This window comes from Branchiostoma floridae, chromosome 5, assembly GCF_000003815.2.
Source record: "Branchiostoma floridae strain S238N-H82 chromosome 5, Bfl_VNyyK, whole genome shotgun sequence".
Classification (NCBI taxonomy): domain Eukaryota; kingdom Metazoa; phylum Chordata; class Leptocardii; order Amphioxiformes; family Branchiostomatidae; genus Branchiostoma; species Branchiostoma floridae.
In genome coordinates, this window is record NC_049983.1 from 3,999,867 (window position 1) to 4,022,355 (window position 22,489).

At 40.7% G+C, this 22,489-nt stretch overlaps 1 protein-coding gene across 1 annotated transcript; it reads right to left on the reverse strand.

Annotated features, from left to right (window-relative positions):
• Positions 1-9,961: 9,961 nt before the first annotated feature.
• LOC118415597 (collagen alpha-2(I) chain-like) lies at positions 9,962-20,613 on the reverse strand. The gene is made up of 4 exons (XM_035820299.1): positions 20,574-20,613; positions 12,899-12,991; positions 11,801-11,923; positions 9,962-10,914 (listed from the first exon to the last, which is right to left on the reverse strand). The coding sequence occupies exons 1-4, from the start codon at positions 20,611-20,613 to the stop codon at positions 9,962-9,964; spliced, it is 1,209 nt and encodes a 402-aa protein (XP_035676192.1).
• Between the last annotated feature and the right edge of the window lie 1,876 nt (positions 20,614-22,489).

Below are 22,489 nucleotides of genomic sequence, written 5' to 3' on the forward strand. Positions count from 1 at the left end.
ATTGTTACAAATTTAGTCGTTTTTTTTCTGTACGTAAAGACGTGGTCTTTTAGAAAATAGTACTCTCCTCTGGAGGAAAATAGTTTAAGAGTCATTTCATGGAATACGGCCCATCTGCATTTCGTTATTCTAGTTATTTGCACAATAAGCATATACGTTTCCTAGGTCAAAGGTTGAACTTCTACCTCAAGTCAAGTCAAGTGTAGTGACAGGTTAACCGGTTAGACAACATCTTCAGACAGGGTGTGACACGGGCAGGTCAGAACTGCAAGCTTGAAGATCTCTAACTTTGTCACCAACTTTGTCTCACAGGTGGGAATATATTTACTGTGTAGGTTCTAGATGAAGAAATGAAGGTTGTCTTCTGTCGCAGTGAGCAGGGTTTGAAAAGCTTCATAGCAAGTTACCACGCACACATATGCGTAGCTATTATTGTAGAAAATATGTAACGACCAAACCTTAGCCTCAGGGAATTCTTCTGGTTTTCATAATGGCAATACGATCGAATGTTTATGTTGTTCTCAGTTTAGCGTATTGGGGGAGATTACAATAACGTTACGGTGTCGAGGTGATGTACAAATTGGTGGGATTAAGACGTTGTAGTCTAACTTTGTCGCAGTATGGCTCAATTACGTAGTTTGGGTTGTTACATTTTGCACTAGATGTGTTTACAAAATCTCTCACTGGCTGGGTTTGATGAGGGGGGCGGAAACTGTCGGGCTAGGAGAGCGTTTTTAGTCAGGTTATGGTTACTTACGAAGTAGTCGAGTCAGACCGTACCTCAGGCCGAAAGACAAGTCGTAGCGGTAACAGATGTCCGGGTGTTCAACCATCGGCAAGAGCGTTAGACCGTCGAATGCCCTTTCTCGCACGCCGTAGCTCAGTTTTGACCGGAGTAGAAAAACCATTCACACGGAGAGTTGGAGAAGCGCCAAATCTTGCCCCTTGTGAGGCAAGTGGATAGTGAGGGCAGCTGGATACTGGGGTAGACTGTGTAACGCAAACTCCGCTGTATAGGGCTGTAGCTAGTCTAGTCCTCCGTGCGCAGCCTATATGATAGGAGTGTACATAACGTTATATAGTCGCCCAGGGTAGCGGTAACAGATGTCCGGGTATTCAACCATCGGCAAGAGCGTTAGATCATCGAATGCCTTTTCTCTTAAAGCACATGGATCAAGACCTATTATTGCAACTTTGTCCTGATATCTAGCCTTGGCTAAATCACTATATCAATCACAGTACGGAGACAAAACAGCACACTTGAACCCGCCGCAAGTAACTTTGGTAGCGCCGTTCTGTGTTCTATTTATCCAGGTTATCATCCAACATGGCGCCCACGCGTGGCGAAGCGGTTTTCGAACGTTCTGTGAAAACGATCTATACTATTATGTCATACCTGTGACGCGAAAACGTTCGATACGGGTGTTTCGGACCGGCTGATAACTTTCCGTACGGCCCGGGGTTATCACACGGGCTCCATTCGAATAAATCGAACTGTTTCGAGTGGGCCGAGTACGGCGCCATCGAAAGTTCGAATACCTGATTCGGACGTTGGAACATTACTGTCGCAACGCTGTTTTTTTCGAGGGCACCAAATTTGTTCAACTTCTGGCGCATTTCGCATCAAAACATGGGTTTCCTAGGTGGGTATGACATAAATAAAATACAACACGGTGTATTCCGCATCACCCTCGGTCTCAGCCCTCCCGCGGGTCGGATCACCCTCCGGCCTTCGGCCGTCGGGCGATCCGACCAGCAGTCGGGCTAATACCTTGGGCGATACGGAAAACACCGTGTTGTATTTTATATGTATCATTCTGAAACTGCATTTTGTGATTTATACCAATCAACTTCTAAAATGTCATGTAAACCCGTTTTTTTTTTTGGGGGGGGGGGGGCGAAATCGCTAAAGCTTAAAGGGGGGCGAGGTAGGGGGAAGGGCGAAATCCCTAATGATTTCTCCCGGGGGGGGGGGGGGGGGGCAAAAACCCGGGGGGGGGGGGGGGGGCGAAAACCCCTTTCCCACCCGCTGATAAACGAAAATTATCACCCGGTCCGGAACACCCGTATCAAACGTTTTCACGTCACAGGTATGACATAAAAAGATCGATAAAATACAATGTAAAGGATTTTGGAAAAGGCGTCACATACCGAAGAGAATGATAGAACTAATTAAACATGTTGTATTTTGTGGAACTCTTTAGCTGACATGTTTCTCGACATTAGTACGTAGTGTTGCTAGTATTTCATCCTTGTTGTCGTGTGAATGCAGCAACAAGTTTAACACGGCTAGCATTGTTCGTACAAGCCATTGCCCCAAATGGCAACACGCCCATAAAGTTAAACTCTGCACGCCCTTACCCTGAAAAGACATTGTTAGATACATGGCCAGCTAAAATTTGTCTCTTACAAGTTTGCTCCTTCCCTAAAGCATCAATCCTGTACGCACATACGCCTGTTTCTTTGTCATACATAGGCGCTTTTATTGATAGATTCAGACCACGTTGACCAGTCCTGCTCCAGATCCCGTCCGCCCGTCCTGCCTCAGACCACGTCCGCCCGCGGCCGTCCTGCCTTACGCTAAGGGCACAACCCGCCATACGTGCAAACACGTGCAAATCATTTGGGATCCGTAAGTGGTAAGTGCCGCCTCCGTACGAACTCGCAGGTAATCCGACAGATGTTGGAGCACGCAGACACGCCGAAGAACTTTACGTGCAGACAAAGCTTTGTCTGCCATCGAGCGAGTTGCATCGAGCTGAGGATTCGCCCCCCCCCCCCCCGTATGTGCCAGTAAGGGCAACGAACCTGCCCTGTACAGCCTGAACGTTTTTAGAAATACGTGGCGGAGGTGGCCTCCCTAAAAAACGTACGGACAAATTGCACGTACGGGGGGTTGTGTCCTTAGCATAAAACCCCATGCGCCTGCATTGCCCATGACCCCGCTCAGCCTTTCCACGGAAGACCCCGCCGATACCAGTCTTGCTGCCGCGTGTCTTTTTTTTGCATTCCAACACGATACGCCTGAGGCCACAAATACAGTCATTGTCCCAAAACAGGACCAAGAGAACCTTAATGAATAACAAATTCGCCACTAAGTTTGTCCTTGGTATGCGGCCATTCTATCATATATCTTTCGGGTTGTATAAAGTAAAAAAAAAATAATCGAATGTAGACAATATCTTAAAGAACTGGTATCTTCTTAGGTTCATTGTAGCTTCCATATTTACTTTACTGCTGTTGCGCAGTCTTCTGTACAAGATAGAAAGCTATAACTGATATTTTTATATATTTAAGATACAAATGTTATCTGCAATGTAGATTATCTGGCAATGGTGTCGCGTGCGAATACGGCAGGTTTCTGAAGACCACTTGTAGATATTAACTCTTTTACACTGTTTTTGGTTGTGATTTATTCGGCTGTATAGAGAGAAATGCAGCTTTTAGGTAACCAGAACCAATAACGTACCCACATACGGGGTGACGCAAGAGGTAGCGCTGGAAACACTTTCTTGGTGGGATTTTTATGTACACCAAGAAAAAAGGCGGAAAACTATTCGTATGCTTTGTTGACATGAGGAAGGCATTTGACAGTGTTTGGCGAGATGGGCTATTCTATAAGTTGCATAAATGTGGTATCGGAGGTAATTTCTTTGATATTATAAAATCCATGTACAATGATGTGAATTATGCAGTTAGATTAGATAATGGATTATCAAACTCCTTTCCTTCCGTATGCGGAGTACGGCAGGGATGTAATCTTAGTCCTTTATTATTTAATTTATTCATCAATGATATATCTGAGTGCTTTGACCCCACAAAATGTGACCCTGCAGTCCTAACCTCAAAGTCTCTAAACTGTTTATCCTGGGAAGACGATCGCGCTCTGATTTCATCGTCAAAACAAGGGCTACAGCATTGTATTGACTGCCTAGAAAACTATTGTAAGAAATGGAAGCTATCTGTCAATGTTTCAAAAACCAAGGAAGTTGTTTTTGGCAAAGGTTCTAGCAAGAATAACAAAGACCAATTCCATATTTATGGCAAAAATATAGAAATCACTGACAGCTATACATACCTCGGCATTCCTTTCACATCCTCCGGAAAATTCAAAACCGCCAGGAAATATTTGAAAACCAAAGCAATGAGAGCACTTTTCAAACTCAAGGCTCTTTTACTCTCTAACAAGGACATTTCAATCAATCTCGGAAAAAATCTATTTGACAAATTTGTAAAACCCATCTTTATGTACTGTTCAGAAATCACTTGCTTTGACCAGTTTTCTAAAAGTATAAGAATCATTGTATCACATACCAATAACATCTGCCAACCTTCCTCAAAGGTTTTTTCTACTTGACTTAAAAAACTTAATATTCAAGATAACTTTCCAGCTACCATTTGAAAAACCACCTCTTCTGCATTGAATACTACTTAATATGTTGTATGTTTGGAAAGAAATACAGATAAAGAAATACTATTGCGTCATGCCAATAGCCATATTTTACGAGATAACGGCTTCCAAATTATAAACCTAGACTCAAATCAACAAATTCCAGAATTTGACATCATTGACATGCGCTTCCAAAGTTTCTGTTAGGCATTCATGCCAAAGCCTCAAACGATGGTGTCAGGGGAGAATTGGGAACTTTCCCAGCTAGGATTGATGCAGAAATGCAACTTGTGAAATATTGGCATCGTTTAGTTAATCTGCCCGAAGATGCCCTTCTTCGTGAGGCATACAATACTGTTTCATTCGGAGAACATGATTGGATTGTCCACGTAAAAAATATCCTCAACTACCAAGGCTTTGGACACATATGGCTGAACCCAAAGTCATACCACATAGACACAATCACCACTCAGTTACGACAACGTTTACAAGATATATACGTGCAAAATTGGCATACCTCTATTCGAAACAATTCCAAACTCTCCTCTCTTTCTACATTGAACAAGCATTACAAGCAAGAATATTACATTTCAACCATAAGGAGCCTTGACGTTCGTAGGGCAATCACACAACTCAGAATTGGCTGTCACAAATTAAATATAGAAACTGGAAGATTCCAAAAAATCCCTATAGATCAGAGGGTGTGTCCATTCTGTCCAGAGCTAATCGAAGACGAATATCACTTTATGGTTGTATGTCCCAAATATTCCGATATACGCAATTCTCTATACAGAAGGCTGTCATTTTGTACACAAGGATTTATTCAAATGGACCTGAAGTGCAAATTCAAATACATAATGACATGTGACAATCCCTGCATGGCAGGTATAGGAAAATATATCGAAGAAGGTTTTGACATTAGAAATTCCCCAAATGATTGTAAAAGCCTCCAATGATTGTAAGAAACTTATCCCATACTACAACTCCTGTATTAGTTAGATAAGCCTTAACCCTATTCAGACCGGGCTTTTTTGGTCATCCCTGGACCGGGGGGGGGGGGGGGCTTTTGAGGCCCTCCACTTCTAAGTCCTCTAACTCTTGAACGACGTGCCGCAGGGCCACCAAATTTTCAGGACATGATATCGACATAATATCTGACAAGTATTTGACGTTTGACGTTACGTTGACGTTAAGATGACGTAATTATGACGTCATCGATTTGATTATATTGGCCGGACCCATGAAAAAAGGGTATTCTCAGACAACTTCAAGTTATACCACAAAAATGTAACAATAAGTGCAGATAACAGAATAATAATGTTTATGACGACTTGTATTGCCAATAGCAACATCGATGACGTCATAATGACGTCATGCACATCTAAGACACGAGTTAGGCTCCACCATATTATATCCACTACCTTGAATTTTTAGAACTACTTTTTTTTCAAGAAATAATCACAAAGGGCAATGGAAATAGACTAAATTCATTCATTTAGATGGTTTTTGGTGAAAAAATACCAGGTAGTTACAAATTTTAAGGGATAATTAGCTTGTTATTCTTGATCTGGCCATACGGTCCGCCATCTTGGATTTTGGGCTGATGACGTCATCAAATTAGCATAATTTATGCATATATAATTATGAAAGATATGCTAAATAATATAAGATTTTATTAATGTAACAAAATAGCAGTGATATAGCAAATAAATGTGAAAAATACATTGTTAGAACCAAAAATAGTGATTTTTGGCAAAACTGCCTGTCAGCAAACGGTTGCCATGGCAACACGAAAAAATGGAAAATTTGTCAAACTTCGCAAAATTGTTGCCAACAATATTTTAGGAAAACTCACCAAATTTGGTGGCTTTAGCGTAAGGCGTTCTGGCGTTATAGGACATCGAAGTTGGCGCGGGCCTCAAAAGCCCCCCCCCCCGGTCTGAATAGGGTTAAGTTAAGTTATAGCACTGTAGTTATGTAGATGCCATACTTTGTACCTCGTACAATTGTTGTGCAATAAAGTTATTATTGTGAAATCCTGTCAGCTTGGGAGTGTCTTTGCGTGGCGGAAAAGACTCTATATTTGCTTAATCAATTGTTGAAAAAGACCTTACTTCATTTTGGGGTTTCAGCATCCCATATCCCCATGAGATGGTAGAAATCAGTGCAAGATGTAGTTGCATGTTCTTCTGTGCAAGTTGTTGTTGCTCTGACAATTATGTTGCTTTTTTCGACTCATTGTAATAGCTCAGTGCAAAGAACCGACTTCCAGGTTGTAATGACTAGTATTTGAAATCTAAATCTCTTTTTTACATGAGGCAAAAGATGGCCACCAGGCTTTTCCTGACCGCAGGGCTGCTGTTCCTTGTCGGACGCACGACGGCAAGTGAAGCATTTTCAGGTGCGTGAAGTTCACTATCATATTCACTATCATACCAAGATGCGCCAAGTTGGGTTGTGGAAAGCTTATTTGCTCGCACCAGAGCCATGTTTCTTTCAAAGACTCTTCTATTCCAGCTGTTAATTTTTCTTGACTAAAGCAGGAACCTCAGGGCTTCGTCGAGTGTGTGACGACCAAACAATGACCATTAGTTGTCCTGCTGGACAACAGATCAACATCGTGTCTGCCCTGTACGGCAGGGCCACATTGGAAATTTGCCATGGCAATGGCCGTTCCACCAACAACTGCCGCAACCCCAACATCTTGACTTGGGTCAGGACCAGCTGCCAGGGGAAGTCCAGCTGCTCTTTGGGGGCCTCCAACCGCTTGTCCCGGGATCCTTGTTTCAGATCAGCCCGGAAGTACCTGGAAGTGCGCTCTACCTGCATCCGTAAGTACCAATGTTGTTTATTACACTATTCTGAAAACTTGTTCCATGTGAGACATTGATGACAATATTGATGTTACCATCATACCGCATCAACTAAACTAAAACCAAATGGTTTCCATTTGTCCATAAAAGATTCTTGTTTTTGGCACCATGCTAATAGGCAATATGAATTAATGTACAGAAATGGATGACGATGGAATTATGTGGACGTTGACACTATGTGATCACGTGCTGATTTGATCATGATTCGAGTTACACCTTTGAACGATGGATATCACAACCATTTTTGTTTTTGGCTCCCCAAGATATTTTGAATAGTCTTTTTTGTCTTTAGGTGCTACAAGGATGTTGCGCAGAGTATTCGCCATAGACTTCCTGCAACCTATAATCCACTGCTTACTGAGTCACGTGTTCTATCTACATAACGTGACGTCACAACAGCAGTGGATTCTTCATTCCTTGACAAAGACTGATGCTGTACAGTCGAAAATTTGGGTGAGTCCAATTTTGGTGTTGGAAATTACAGTTCAACTATTTCAAGAATGACTTGTACCAACACAGATGAACTTTCAAGTTACAATATGCTAGTGTTTCACACATTAATAAAGAAGGCACCGTTTTACTTCAAGAAAAAACGTTTTTATTTCACAAACAGAAATTGTATTGTATTTTTTTTCTACGGATGCAACACGTTATGCGACCCTAAACGTTGGTATTACGTATCCACAGCAGACAATAGCGTGGCTTTCCTGCTTATTTACACAAGGCAAGGGAAGCTTAGTTACTGCACTTATTCAAGGTTGTCACAAGCATTACTAATCTTCATACCAGCAGACCTCTCCAAACAAACTGTACTACACTTTTAACTCTTTACCAAGATATGCTTATTAGCCGTTTTTAGCGAAGCGCATTGAAACAAAAGCCAATTGGATATGATGCAATATGGCAGCCCTGCAATGACATTATCAGTACAAATACATATAAAGTTAATATGCACATTGTATTTAGACAAAAGGATCACATTCTGTTTTTATACTTAGAGGTAATCAGCTAATACATAATATTGATGAACAAAGCTAATTAGCCACTGTATGTTTGCACGACGTCTGTTTTATATATCTTAATGTTTTGTATGCTTTTTGTCTAAAAAAGGATGCAGCAATTGCAGTAATTATACGTCTGTATAACCTTAAAGTCCCATTTATTTTCCACATAAACTAATCAGTTTATGACTATCTAATTGTTCTGATAAACTGTTTTTAGTACAGTACAGTACATTATTAAATTACACAGCATATACCATGGTGTGGTGTCTCAAATAACCTAAACATACATCAAGCTGCTGTTTCTGTCACAGTTTCATTATGTATGTGGGAACACTTCTTGCACTTGGCTTTGCTATCCTCTCCTTTGTGTCTGTTGGTGCCACCTTTGTAGCCAGTTATTGTGTTCTCTGACAGGCCAGACTTCGTGGAATTAGTCGAGTTCGAGCACCCGACCAATAATGAATTTAGCACTGTCAAATTGACACCTTCTATCAAGGCACAACCCCACCGGTCTGCACAACAGTTGGTGTTTCATCTTCCTCCAGTAGAAAATAGAATATAATACAATAATTAGTATTTTCTTTGTGTAATTTCATGTTCTGCCACCCAGAGTAAAAGGAAGATCCTTTTTGTTTGTTGATTAGGAAAAAAAGCCCTACCTGATTACATATATTCTTGTAAAACCAACATCAATGCACAATTCACAACATAGTGTAACGTTAGTACTTGTAGATTTGCCCCTGAATATCTGTACTATTATATACTATGGAAAAGAACTACTGTACACTTTTCACAGATAATAAACAACAGTACTGTCTCAGTCACTGCAAAGCGCAACAATATTCCATGCGTGCGCCTGCTCCTCTCCCACCGCGGCATTCTGCACGCCTAGTATCGCTTAACCCGACACTCTAAACGTGGGTAAATCAAACAAAAACTGCACAATATCGACGACAAGCTACCCAAATTTGTTACTGCGTTTGTGTATTGTTGCCAATTTATAAACAGTACAAATTTTCACGTACTTTCAACGGACTTCTTCCCGGCGACATATACATGTATGTACTCCCAGCCTCTAAGTTGAAAGACCCTTCCTCATTGGCTGTACCCGAGCTGACCAATCAGGTCATCGCTTCCGCTAAGTGTCGGGCGCAAATATCTCATGCACTACCATACCAAATTTCGGGTCCCTAGGACTTAATACCTGGGCACGGGAGGCACAATTATAAAGTTTGGTCAGAACATCACCTAAAAACATCCATAAAACCATTTTAAATGAATCTATCAATAAACAGAAAAAAAGTCCGAGGGTATTGGTCCAATGTACACTTGTGCCAAATTTCAGATCATTCGGTCTAAGAACGACGGAGAGGAATCACTTTAAATGTCGTGACAGGAGAAAGAAAGAAGAAACATCATGAAAACAATATTTTCACTCGAAGCGTACCTACGGTACGCGGAGTGAAAATAAAAATTGAATCCCGATAAAATGCATAAAACAAATAAAAACAACCGGAGAATACCAAAATCACACAAACTGCCGGTGTTGTAAAATTTTGTTTGGAGCGATGTCACAGGTGGTTGGCTTTGCCTAAAAACTACGAAGGCCCATACGTACAATATGCACTATGAGCCAGAAGAACCAGCCGGTCCATGTTCCTTTTTCCCTTTGATGGCTAGGAGGCCACACCGGTCTAGTCTGTTCCAGAGGCTGACCAGCTGGAGGGCCAACCGGCGCCACCGTTCCACTGTGTACGTATCTCGGAGGACCAGAGGACTCGGGGGCTCCCTTGTTTCCGGCACAAGGGACCAGGAGGTCCCAAGGCTCCCTTTTCTCCTGGTGGTCCAGGAGGTCCGAAAGACACAGGACCGGCCGGTCCTATGGCACCCTTTTCCCCCGGAGGACCGACAAACACAGGACCAGCCGGCCCCATGGCGCCCTTTTCTCCTGGTGGTCCAGGAGGTCCGAAAGACACAGGACCGGCCGGTCCTATGGCTCCTTTTTCTCCTGGAGGGCCTGGAGGCCCAACACAGGACACGGGACAAGCATGGTGCATGGCTACCTTTTCTCCTGGAGGACAAGGAGGCCCGACAGACACAGAACCAGCCGTCCCCATGGCTACCTTTTCTCCTGGAGGACCAGGAGGCCCGACAGACACAGAACCAGCCGTCCCCATGGCTACCTTTTCTCCTGGAGGACCAGGAGGCCCGACAGACACAAGACCAGCCGGTCTCATGGCTCCCTTTTCTCCTGGAGGACCAGGAGGCCCAACAGACACAGGACCAGCCGGCCCCACGGCACTCTTTTCTTCTGTAAGACCAGGGGGCCCAACAGACACAAGACCAGCCGGCCCCACAGTGCCCTTTTCTCCTGGACGCCCTGAAGGCCCGACAGACACAGGACCAGTCAGCCTCATTGCACTCTTTTCTTCTGTAGGACCAGGGGGCCCAACAGACACAAGACCAGCCGGCCCCACAGTGCCCTTTTCTCCTGGAGGTCCTGAAGGCCCGACAGACGCAGGACCAGCCGGCCCCACGACTCCCTTTCCTCCTGGAGGCCCGGCAGACACAGGGTCAGTGGTTCCCTTTTCTCCTGTAGGTCCAGTCGGTCCTATGGCTCCCCTTTTTTCATGAGCTCCAAGAGACCCTAATAAAACGAGAGTCGGATCGTGTCGGAATCCATGATTTTTGCAATCACGCCACATTTATTTGACCGTAATGAGTAACGGAAATGTACGTTAGGATATTCAAGAAAACGAAAAATTTGTTGAACATGAGGAACTTTTTTTAACCTTTATTTATTCATCAGAAGCTCAAATCGGCCAGCAAGCCACTTTTCATTTAGGTTATGAGGGAGGTAAGGGACAGATAAGATATAACAGAGGTACAGATTACATTGAGTAATAATCAATCTTCTTTCTTGGTTCAGTTATTCAAGGACGCAAGTTTAGGTACAAAATTTGCAATTCATTTATGATATTAGGAATATTTACTTACATTCCAAATCAGTTTGGGCGGGTAAACTCGGTTCCGTCCGCTTGTCAATCTTTATAGACAGTTTGGCAATATCCTCAGAAAGTCTGATGACTCTAACTGTATTGAAAATACAATTAAGGTGGTAAGATGTGCAACCCAAAATTGTTCATTGCCAAGTTCTTCCCAAGTAGCAGTTACTTTGCTGGTTACTTTGATTGATTCAGAAATAGTGACCATAGCTGGTCTAGAATTCGAGTTTCATAACCGACATACTACCAAAATATAATCTTCTTGGCGAAAGTAATGGTAGTGAAAGAATATGTCAGATTATCATAGTGAGTACTCCGACAAAAGCTTTATAACTAATAGATCTATTGAAGTCACCAAGACTAATTTGAGGAATAAAGATGAAAGGACCTGCTCTCCAAGCAGAGTTTCGGCCTCGGTTGTTTTTGAAGTGTTTTAGAAAATGGGACAAAATAGAAGGCCTAGCGAAAACGAGTCATAACACAGCCTATGTCGAACCTTTCCTCGGAGAGTAAAACAGCCTACTGTACCTGTCAAATATGGCAGCATGATGGCGACTGCAAGGCAGAACACAAACCCAGCGGTTTGAAACAGCTTTTTGATGAGGCTGCGACATTGTGTCTTGTTGTTAGCGTCCGCATCGTACGTTACATCTGTGTTAACATCAAAGAAATCAAACATTTTTTCAAAACATTTGAAGATTTGGGTTTGTTCGATCGTATATTCATCGTTACCTATGAATAAGTCATCCTCTTGAAATATACCAGTGTGTAAAATGATTTGTAAATACTGTACATCAAAAGCAGTGGAAGACGAAACACATTTATTTCCAAGTGTTCATTATTCAACCAAACAGAAAGGATCACTCCATTTAGAGAAGCCACAAAGACTTATCCCAACTTCCCCACATTCACAGTTGTAGATTCTGAAGACATGAATAGCCTATCGAAGCCTAGTAGCCCAAGCAAATGCTGACTTGTATACCGGCAACTAAATAGTCCACATTACCTAAATTTCGACCTCTGACCTCCCGTAGAATGTTATTCACTATCAAGCTTCCGTAGTATTTTATTCGCATTTCTCTAATACCACTATGTATATACCGTCGTATGTAAATTTGTATTGTACCGATGTATAGTTGTGTTATATGTAGACCTATGCAATCAGCCGTGCTGCCTATAAGTCTGTGTAATGTACCTTCGCATTTGGAATAAATACCAAATAAATAAATAATCACAGTCGAACAGAAAGCCACTTTCTAGAAATCGCAGAACCCACAATTGTAGAAAAAGCGGGGCTTTCCGTCTGTCTCTGCTTCCAAAAAAAAAAAAAGATGTCAAATACAACCTGTTTAGAAATAGCCAGCACTAGTATTCGAGTAGAATATAGTTTATAACTGTTCATTATCACTTGTACATCTCCTACGTTTATACCGTGTACTTGCAATTAGCCATCGGGCATGAACTTGCAAATAAACTTCTTCTATAACATTATGTCACATTAAATCACTAATAGTGCTCACTGGCAACCAAGGCAAAAATAAGGTACTTGGCAGTGTTTGTATTAGATTGCAGGGCAATGAGACAGCAAAAAAATATCTTAAATTTCAAATCCCTTTCTCGTTTTACCTGCTCTCGAGACGTACATCGTGTTGGGGATAGTCGCAGCGGCGTGCGCAAGTTTCCTCCAATCAGTCTGGGGCTGCTGCTGGGGTGTGGTGCCTGGATAGAATATTGGTATTATTTCAAATGTATAGGCATCTGAAGAAGTTTCTAAAAGTGGTCCCATGTTATTAATTTACCCTATCCAGACTTAGCTTTTTTGGCATTCGCTGTCCCTTGGTGCTCATTCGGCTCCCTCTTCGTTATTTCAAAACAGCTTATTGTACTATCACCAAATTTGCAGGGGGTGATATGCTTGTCAAGTTTTATATTTCTTGAAATTTTCATATCATTATGACGTAATATGACACTATTATGACGTCATTAATTGACTTTTTTGGGCTAAATATTTCACGCACAAAGGTAACATTAAACATATAACGCTATAATCCAATGAAAACGGATTGAAAACGTTAACATGAATGACCCCCCAGTCTGAATAGGGTTAATTCATGTATCAAACTACAAATTTATCGAAATGCCATTATTCTATATTCATATGTAAATTATCTGAAAAAGCTTCTATATGTGGTCCCATGAGAATTCATGTATCAGACAAAAAACTGCAAATATATCTTAATGTTTTGTTTATCAGAAGATATCTGTCTGACGGTATGCCCTGTGATCCAAAATCCTTAGAATAGAGTCAAAATGGCGTGGGCAAGATTTTAGAAGCGTCCATGCTGGAAGTTGAAGCTGAACCTAACAAATTTCCTTATGTCTTTCCCGCTAATTGTCGGGACGTTCTGAGTATATATATAAGTCCCAATCGATTCTGAATTTGAACCACAACAAATCCTTAAAAATCTTGACATCCCTAGAAATTTTTCCGATAAAAACTCGCCCAACACTTTCGGCAAAGATCTGACTGATTTATGCTGCCAATCCGACCTACGAATTCTAAATGGGAGAGTCCTAGGAGATCTAAGCGGCCGATTCACCTGCTACCAGCCCAATGGCTGTAGCACAGTGGACTATGCCCTAGCTAGCAGTAACCTCTTTCACAACATTAATATATTCAAAGTTCACCCATTAACAGAATTTTTGGACCATTGTATGATATCGCTAAATCTTAATTCACTTATTCATGAACCCCTAAACTAAACAAGAAAAACAAAAACAAATACGCGACCTTTTCCAGACAGGTTTGTCTGGGGACCGGACTCGCGCGAAAAGTTCACAAATGCTTTACGCAGCCATGCTATATCGCAGAAGCCGGAAAATTTCATATTGTCTACACACCAAACCCCAAAAGCAGACGTCGAGAAAGAAGTATGCGAATTCCACGAAATTCTTAAGATAGCAGGTAATATGTCATTACAGGTAAAGCATAGCAAGAAACGAAAAACATTAAGAACGAATAAAAAGTGGTTCAACAAAAACTGCTATGAGGCCCGCCAGGAGCTCCGAAATATACAATATTTACTACAACGAAACCCAAAGAACCCTTTTATCAGAGGCAGCTATTTTAGGAAGAAAAAAGAATACAACAAACTAATCCGAAAGCGCAAAAAAGACTATGAAACTGACTGCTTAATGCAACTCCAAAATCTTCAGGAAAGTAATCCAACCGCCTTTTGGAATCTGCTTGAACAACTTAAAAATACAAACCCCAACCCCCAAGAAGAAATTCCGCCTGACTCCTGGGTAAACCATTTCAAAACGTTGCATGAGAAACGTAGGATTGAGAAACAGAATTTTGACACCGAATTTGAGAAGAAAATTATAGACAAACTAAAGATATTAGATGAACGTAACACAAAGCAAGGGCCTATAGATTACCCAATTACAGAATCAGAAATTAGTTGTTCAATAATGGCTCTCAAAAATAAAAAGCGAGCGGCGAAGACATGTTAATTAACGAAATGTTAAAAGCAGGACACTACATACTATTACGACCTCTTGTTCAGTTATTCAATCGCATTTTCTCAAGTGGAATATTCCCACAAATCTGGTCAAACAGCTATATAGTGCCCATATACAAATCAGGAAGAAAAGACGACACTAACAACTATCGCGGTATTTCCATTTCGAGCTGTCTCGGAAAACTGTTTACCTCTGTACTAAACAGAAGAATCTCCTCTTTTCTCGAGGAAAACGAAATATTCAAACCTAATCAAACCGGATTCCGGAAAAACTACAGAACATCAGATAATATATTTGTCCTGAAAACATTGATATCCAAATACACGCAATCAAGAAGACAGCTCTTCGCCTGCTTCGTGGACTTATCTAAAGCATTTGATTCGATTTGGCATGAGGGCCTTCTATTTAAAATTCTATCAAATGGCATTTCCGGCAGATTTTTCGATATAATAAAAAGCTTATACAGTCAGTCCGTAGCAAGTGTTAAAACCAACATAGGATTGATTGAAAAGTTCCCTGTCGAGATAGGAGTTAGGCAGGGTTGCGTTCTAAGCCCTTCGCTGTTTAATCTGTATGTAAGTGACTTGGTAGGTGAACTGAATGCGGGGGATTTTGATGCGCCCCTGTTAAATAAATCCAGTGTATCAAGTCTATTTTATGCAGACGACCTCGTTCTACTATCAACTAGTCAAGATGGCCTTCAACATGCAATAAATACTCTAGGCCGCTACTGCAACAAATGGAAATTATCAGTGAATCTAAATAAGACAAAAATTATTGTATTTAACAAAAAGGGACATATGTTTTCAAATCTCAAATTCCACTTACTCAACAAAGACATAGAAATAGTTTCCTCTTACTACTATTTAGGAGTGGTGTTTACAGCTGGGTGCAATTTCACCACAGCAATGAAAGCACTGCAAAAAAAGGCTTCCAGGGCTCTGTTCAGCATCAAAACAACCCTGGAAGACTGCAATCCTTCAGTATCAGTGTATTGTAAACTATTTGATGCCTGCGTAGTCCCAATATTGACTTACGGGGCAGAGGTATGGGGCAAGAGCAGATTGAATGACAAGTCTCCCATCGAACAACTTCACCTTAAGTTTTGTAAATCAATATTAGGCGTAAGAAAAAATGCAAGTAATCTTGCAACAAGGGCAGAACTAGGAAGGTATCCCCTGTGGATCGAAGTTTACACAAGATTGTATTCATATTACAAACGATTAGTTAATGAAATACCAACAAATAGCCTACAATATGAAGCTTTCCTTGTTCAACAGGACTTGTACAAACGCAAACGTAAAATCCCATGCTGGCTATCCAATGTTAGTAAAATCCTTGAGGAGTCTGGTTTTGCCTACCTTTTGCTGAACAGTGATCACAACACTTCATTCGCTCAGTCTGAAGTAAAACAAAGACTGAAAGACACCTTTCTTCAAAACCTTTACTCAGATCTTAACTCTCCTGGCACGAAGGAAAACCAAGGAATAAGCTAAGAACCTACAGAAAATTTAAGCAATTGTATGAAAGAGAAAAATACCTGGATATACCAAATTTTAGCTATCGCCGAGCCATGACTAAACTAAGGATCAGCGATCATCCATTGGAAATTGAAGCCGGTAGATACAACCGAACTCCTCCTAATGATAGACTATGTATATTTTGCGATAAGAACCACATGTATGTAGAAAACGAAATACACTATGCCCTAGAGTGTTCACTGTACAATGATCTGCGCAATACATTTGTTAATGCTACACATGTAGATCAGAAATATGCACACATAACGAAGGAAGATATGTTCAAATATCTCATGTCATCATCTAACCACGATATACTAGAAAATATCTGTAAGTTCATCTACAAATGTTTTAGGAAGAGAGAAGATGCATGTAAACTATAGTATGTGAAATTGTATAACTTTGCGTTTACTACCTTTTGTACCAAACTAACTGCATTTAGCTCCAACGGGGCATGAATATGCAATAAACTTCATTGTCATTGTCATTATATTTCAGCCATACCATAGGTATGGTGAAATATATTGTATTCGTAATGTTTCTTTCTCCTGTCAAATCTTCAGAACACGGTATCTCCGTTGTTCCTCAACCGAATGACTTGAAATTTGGCACAAGGGTAGAGTGGGCCAATACCCTCGGGCTTTTTTTTTCATTTTTTCCATATCTGTCTCTTAAATGATTTTATTAAGGTTTTTTGGTCATCTTAAGACCAAAACTGTATATTTGGGCCCCCTGTACCCTGGTATTATAACCGAATGAGCTGAAATTTGGCACAGATGTGCCTTGATAAGTCCCCCATATAGATTCAATATCAGTTTTGGTGTACAGTACAACAAAATGCTTATTTTTGCGATTTTGTGACCAATTTTTGACCAAAAAAGGACACTTTTGGCCCCTGTACCCTGGTATTACAACCAAATGAGCTGAAATTTGACAGAGATGTGCCTTGATAATGCCCCCATATAAATTTAAGAACACTTTTGGTGTACAGTACAACAAAATGCTTATTTTTGCGATTTTTTGACCAATTTTTGACCAAAAAAGGACACTTTTGGCTCCTGTACCTTGGTATTGCAACCGAATGAGCTGAAATTTGACACAGATGTGCCTTGATAATCCCTTCATATAAATTCAATAACACTTTTGATGTACAGTCCAACAAAATGCTTATTTTTGCGATTTTTGGCCAATTTTTGACCAAAAAAGGACACTTTTGGCTCCTGTACCCTGGTATTACAATTAAATGACCTGAAATTTGGTATAGATAGGCATTAGATACTTGGTAACAAGATTCAAGTAAAATATTTGACATAAACAACTTTAAAATGATTAATTTTGGCACTTTTATGAGGGGAAATTTGTTTTCTTTTGGCCTCCTGACGTGACCTTCCGTGACCCCGCACAGAGCCACACCTGTGCGCGTCAGCCGGAGAGTTAATTGAATCAAAGACCTAGCCAATCAGCGAAGAGGAGGCCAAAGGCTAATTAATATTCATAAGCGGGGCCTCATGATCCCGTATATAGCAGTGTTCCCGCCAGGGGGAGCAAAGCCCGCCTAAGGCTCTCGCATTTTAGACTATTCAGAAGGCTTTATATTGTATCAGTTCTTAGGGGCATATCTATGATAATCGCAGCAGTCACTTAACTTCTCTTCAGGAGTTTAGCGTAACACTGTTTCAGGTCAAACCGTCAAAGGCAACTAAAAACAAACTTTAACGTTACTGAGTTCAACAGTACTTATAACTTGTTATCCGAAGTTGAAACGCTAGCGATGGTATTTTCGCTGCGCTGTTAGCTCCGTGCGACTGTTGTTGACGGTCTTATAACGGTATATTTTGCACCCCTGTACCCTGGTATGAGTAACATTTGGTATAGATAGGCATAATATAGTTGGTAAAATGATCCAAGTAAAATTTTTGGCATAAAGTACTGTAAAAGGCTTAATTACAGCACTTTTTTTAGGGGAAATTGGTTTTCTTTCGTTCTCCATGCCGTGACCTTTCGGACGTTCACCCCACAGAGCCGACATCTGCACCTGCGTCTAGTCGGCAGGAAGAGTTAATTCAATTAATGGTTCAGCCAATCAGCGAAGAGGAAAGCGAAGGCTAATTAATATTCATAAGCGGGACCACACAATACGTTAACTTGAAGACTCAGGCCGTACAGACTTCTCGCCAGGATTTTTTCAAAGCGTCGGACAGGGGTCCGGGGGCCGCCGAATGTCCCTGGCGGGGTCCAGGGGCAGGGCCACTGTGGGGTGGACCCAAGTGGGCGAAGCCCCCCCGGAAGCTCTTGCATTTTAGGCTATTGAGAAGGCTTCTTTTATCAGTTTTTTTAGGGCCATATCTACGATAATCGTAGCAGTCACTTACTTCTCTTCAGCAGTTTGACTTTAAAATATTTCGGGTCAAAGCTTCAAAGACAACTAAAACCTCATAAACAACAAACTTTACTTAGCTCAACAGTATACAAAAATATTGTACGGGTTGCCATCCTTAGTTGAAGCGCTTATTTATAGCGCTAGTATCTTCGCTGCGCCGTTAGCCGCCGTGCGACTTTTGTTGACGGTCTGATATCCCTACGTCGCCGCCTCGCTGATATTCCCACGGACATGTTTCAAAAAAAATACCCAGCAAAAAACGCTGTTCTGCGTCAAATTCTATTCTATAAAACTCAGTGTTACAGTCTAAATATTTTGTAGAAGCACCGCTGTAGGAAAGAAGGTCCAAGCAATGTAAAACATCACGTAGCATGAAGTTCGCTGTCAACTGGCACACGTGCACAGCACATGACTGTTTGAAACTCTAAGTCTAATCAACAGCCGTGTTTGATTGATAGCCGGCGGTCCTATGATGAAGTCGGCGAAAGGTGCGTTAGTTAGAAAATCTGCGTTTAGTTTTGATACGTAATTATAAGTTAGACAGTGGCGAGAATGATTATTTTCTCATCAATATTTCTCTTCAGAATTATTTGAACTTAATTGTACATCTAAACAATTGGCTTACCTGTGCAATGTTTATATGATTAATGATCAGTGTACTGAAATCATGTGTAACGTATGGCTCCTAGTCAATAGATCAGCATTTTCTCTATAGTGGCCACATTTCCTAGTGCTGTTGTTGTTTGGCATAAACTTTGAACATTTAAATTGTAAGTAACTTCAAACTGCCAGAGTTTCAGCCCAATAAAACACTCTCAGCGCCAGGGTATGAACAGACTGACCAGACAGACGAAAATAAATCCTCGAACAAGGTTCAATCGTATCTTCCGGGTCTGGCAGGAAGTTGTTAAACTAAAATAAGAATAGGCTCGATGGTTGATTGCATACAAAGTAAAACAGTTTAACAGTTTTACAGCTTGAAGAAAACAAACGCTCCTACAGTACCTGCACCTGCTTGATAATTATTAAATTGTATGCCCTACTTGAATAAAAAAAGTTCATTGCAATAATAAATGTACCCACATCACAAGGAGCTTATACTTTTTTAAACTTACACCTAGTTATCGTACTGAAAATTGTTAATGACATTACATGAAGTCATTCAACAATTTTCAGTCATGATGAAAATTTTCTGAATGGAAGGTGTGATTATTGTCATTTTCTGAAAAATAGAAGCAAGCTCTGTTTTTACCTGTAGTCAATTCACAATACCAGTCCACTTTGGGGGATAATGTACTGTTAAGAGGATGTTCCATTTTTGCGCAGGGGTGATTTGGAACAGTCCAATGTTGCGTGGGAAGGGGTATGGCTGAAATATGCTGTATTTGCTCTTAAGCAAATGTCGGCCTTTCTAGTTATATATCTTTTTTAAAAATCTTAATCGCGAGAATTTGAAGCATGACTCTGTCGGCCATGCCGTCCATAATGCAGAATGTACCAACAAGCAAGCAACTAAACTGTACTGGTGTTTGTAGTGTGGCGACATTACAGAGGGGAATTATTGGTCAAATCAGCATAAAACTAGCTAACAAACAATCAATCAAAGATGATCTTTGACTCATAACTGTTGGTTTTATAATCTTTCAAAGACTGTAGTAAGTTTTTTATGACGGAGGGACGGGTCCTGGAGATAGCACTGAACCATTACACGAGTCTTTGTAAAGAATGTTTGCTTACCGTGGGAAATCACTCTTTAAAATTAATACATGATCATTCAAGCATAAAGAAACACTTAAGAAGTCAAAATGGCATGGGCAAATTGCTCTCTTTTTTTAAAAAGAGAAGAACAAGGCAAAGAACAACAGAAACTTGCTACCTCCAGTGTTTGCTTGGAACTGCTGTCTCCCTTCCGACATGATGGCGATTTTCAGATCAGGTTGAGTCTGGACAGCAAAAACACGTCCTGCACCGAGCAAGACGCTCGTCCATTTAAGCCTGTCACAAGACCCGAATCAATATGTGTCTGATCAACAAAAATTACAGACTAAAGATGAAAGTTTACCGTCTTCAATCGACACACTTTGAACAGTCCAGACATATCATATAAAAATTTAATAACCCCGCTTGCCCATTTAAGCCTGTCACGAGAACCAAAACAATTCGTATCTTTTTTCAACCGAAGATTAAAGATTACTACAAAAGACTAAAGTTTGCAGTTTTTTTAATGTCTTGAATCGTCACACTTTGAACAGTCGAGACATATCATGTAAAAATGTAATAACCCCCCTGGTCAATTTAAGCCTGTCACGAGAACCGAAGCAATTCGTATCTTTGATCAACCAAAGATTAAAGTTTCCTACAAAAGATTAAAGTTTGCAGTCTTCAATCCTCACTCTTTTCACTGCCGAAACGTAAAGAATGAAAGCTCAAAATATTGGCTTGGCTAAAACGCTACACTTTATTTGAACAATGGAGACATATTCAGCAACAGCTTAAAATCATTTCATATTGAAATATACTTAAAAAGAACGTTGTCTATTTCCTTACACAGTAGCTGTAGGGTTTACTGCGTAGATTTATGCTCGAAGATGCAAGGAGAAAAACAACTTTTGTTTAATAAACAAAAAAAAACTTTTTCATCGTTAATTGTGTGACAAGGGCATTGGAGAAAGTTGCACATCGTGGTACAAGTGATGTGATCAGTGACAGTTCCAAAGCAAAGTTTAGCAATTGGAAAGGATGAAAGAAAATATTTATTTATCACACACACAAACACACAGACACACGCACACACACACACACACACAAACACACACACAAACACACACATACATACACACAAACGCACACAAAAACACACATGTACACATTTCATTTAAAGGCATACTACGGGATTTTTGAACAAAACAAAAAGTAGCTTTTCCCACTTTTTCTTTACATTGTTAGCTCAATCAACCCTATAGCATTGCATACCAATATTCATGGAGAGATGCTGCGACATCAATGCACCACATTATGATGTATAAAAATTGTGATCTTCCAAGAAACAGATGGGCACAGGCTGGTTACTGCCTCTGTGTGTTGTTGTTTCTTGCTTATCAGCCTGGCTTCCCAGTGGGGGGCCAGTTGACAGTTCCTCTGAGTACAGTAGACTAGCTTTCTGTACAAGGTTTCTTACAGTTTTGAAGGGAATATGACCTTAGCTTGTTGATATCCTACAAAATAGACTAATAAGTTCATGATTATATGCTTTTTAGAATGATTAGATGTAGGTGTTTCCAAAGAAGATCTCCATTGTGTTCTTTATCTGCAGTCTGCCATGCATGTGCTAACTGATTACCCCACCCCGGGGGACCTACCGGTGGCAAGCAAGACCTGGAGGGTCTAACTTGGGGGGACACAAGGTTACAGGGTGCCTAGAGCGGAATGTTTGTAGGCTAATCCTTTACGTTGCAAACGTGAAATATTATAAATAATGACACAAAAGTGTCAAAAAGTGACAAAAAGTAGTAGTAAATCTGATATTTCTTAATTCTAGAATATTTCAAATTTGAGCGCAAAAAACTGCGTAGTATGCCTTTAACAGTTTCAGAGTAAATCAATGATGCACACTTGCCCTCATAGTGATATCCTATTGTTCTGTCGTTTGCTTGTAGGCATTTCGTTGATTAGTCTCACATTTGAAATATCGGAACACACTTCTGATGTATCTTCAGCAGTTCTGATAGATTGGAGAGCGAATCTTCCAGAGATTGTACCACAGACTTGCGTTTATGGTTTGCATTTTCACAC

Excerpts from the sequence above, each read along its gene's own strand:
- LOC118415597 (XM_035820299.1), bottom strand. The coding sequence starts at position 20,613 with ATGTCGGAAGGGAGACAGCAGTTCCAAGCAAACACTGGAG. Across the intron at positions 12,992-20,573 it reads GTTCCAAGCAAACACTGGAG|GCACCACACCCCAGCAGCAG; the intron begins GTAGCAAGTTTC and ends TATTCTATCCAG. Across the intron at positions 10,915-11,800 it reads CATGCTGCCATATTTGACAG|GGTCTCTTGGAGCTCATGAA; the intron begins GTACAGTAGGCT and ends TCGTTTTATTAG.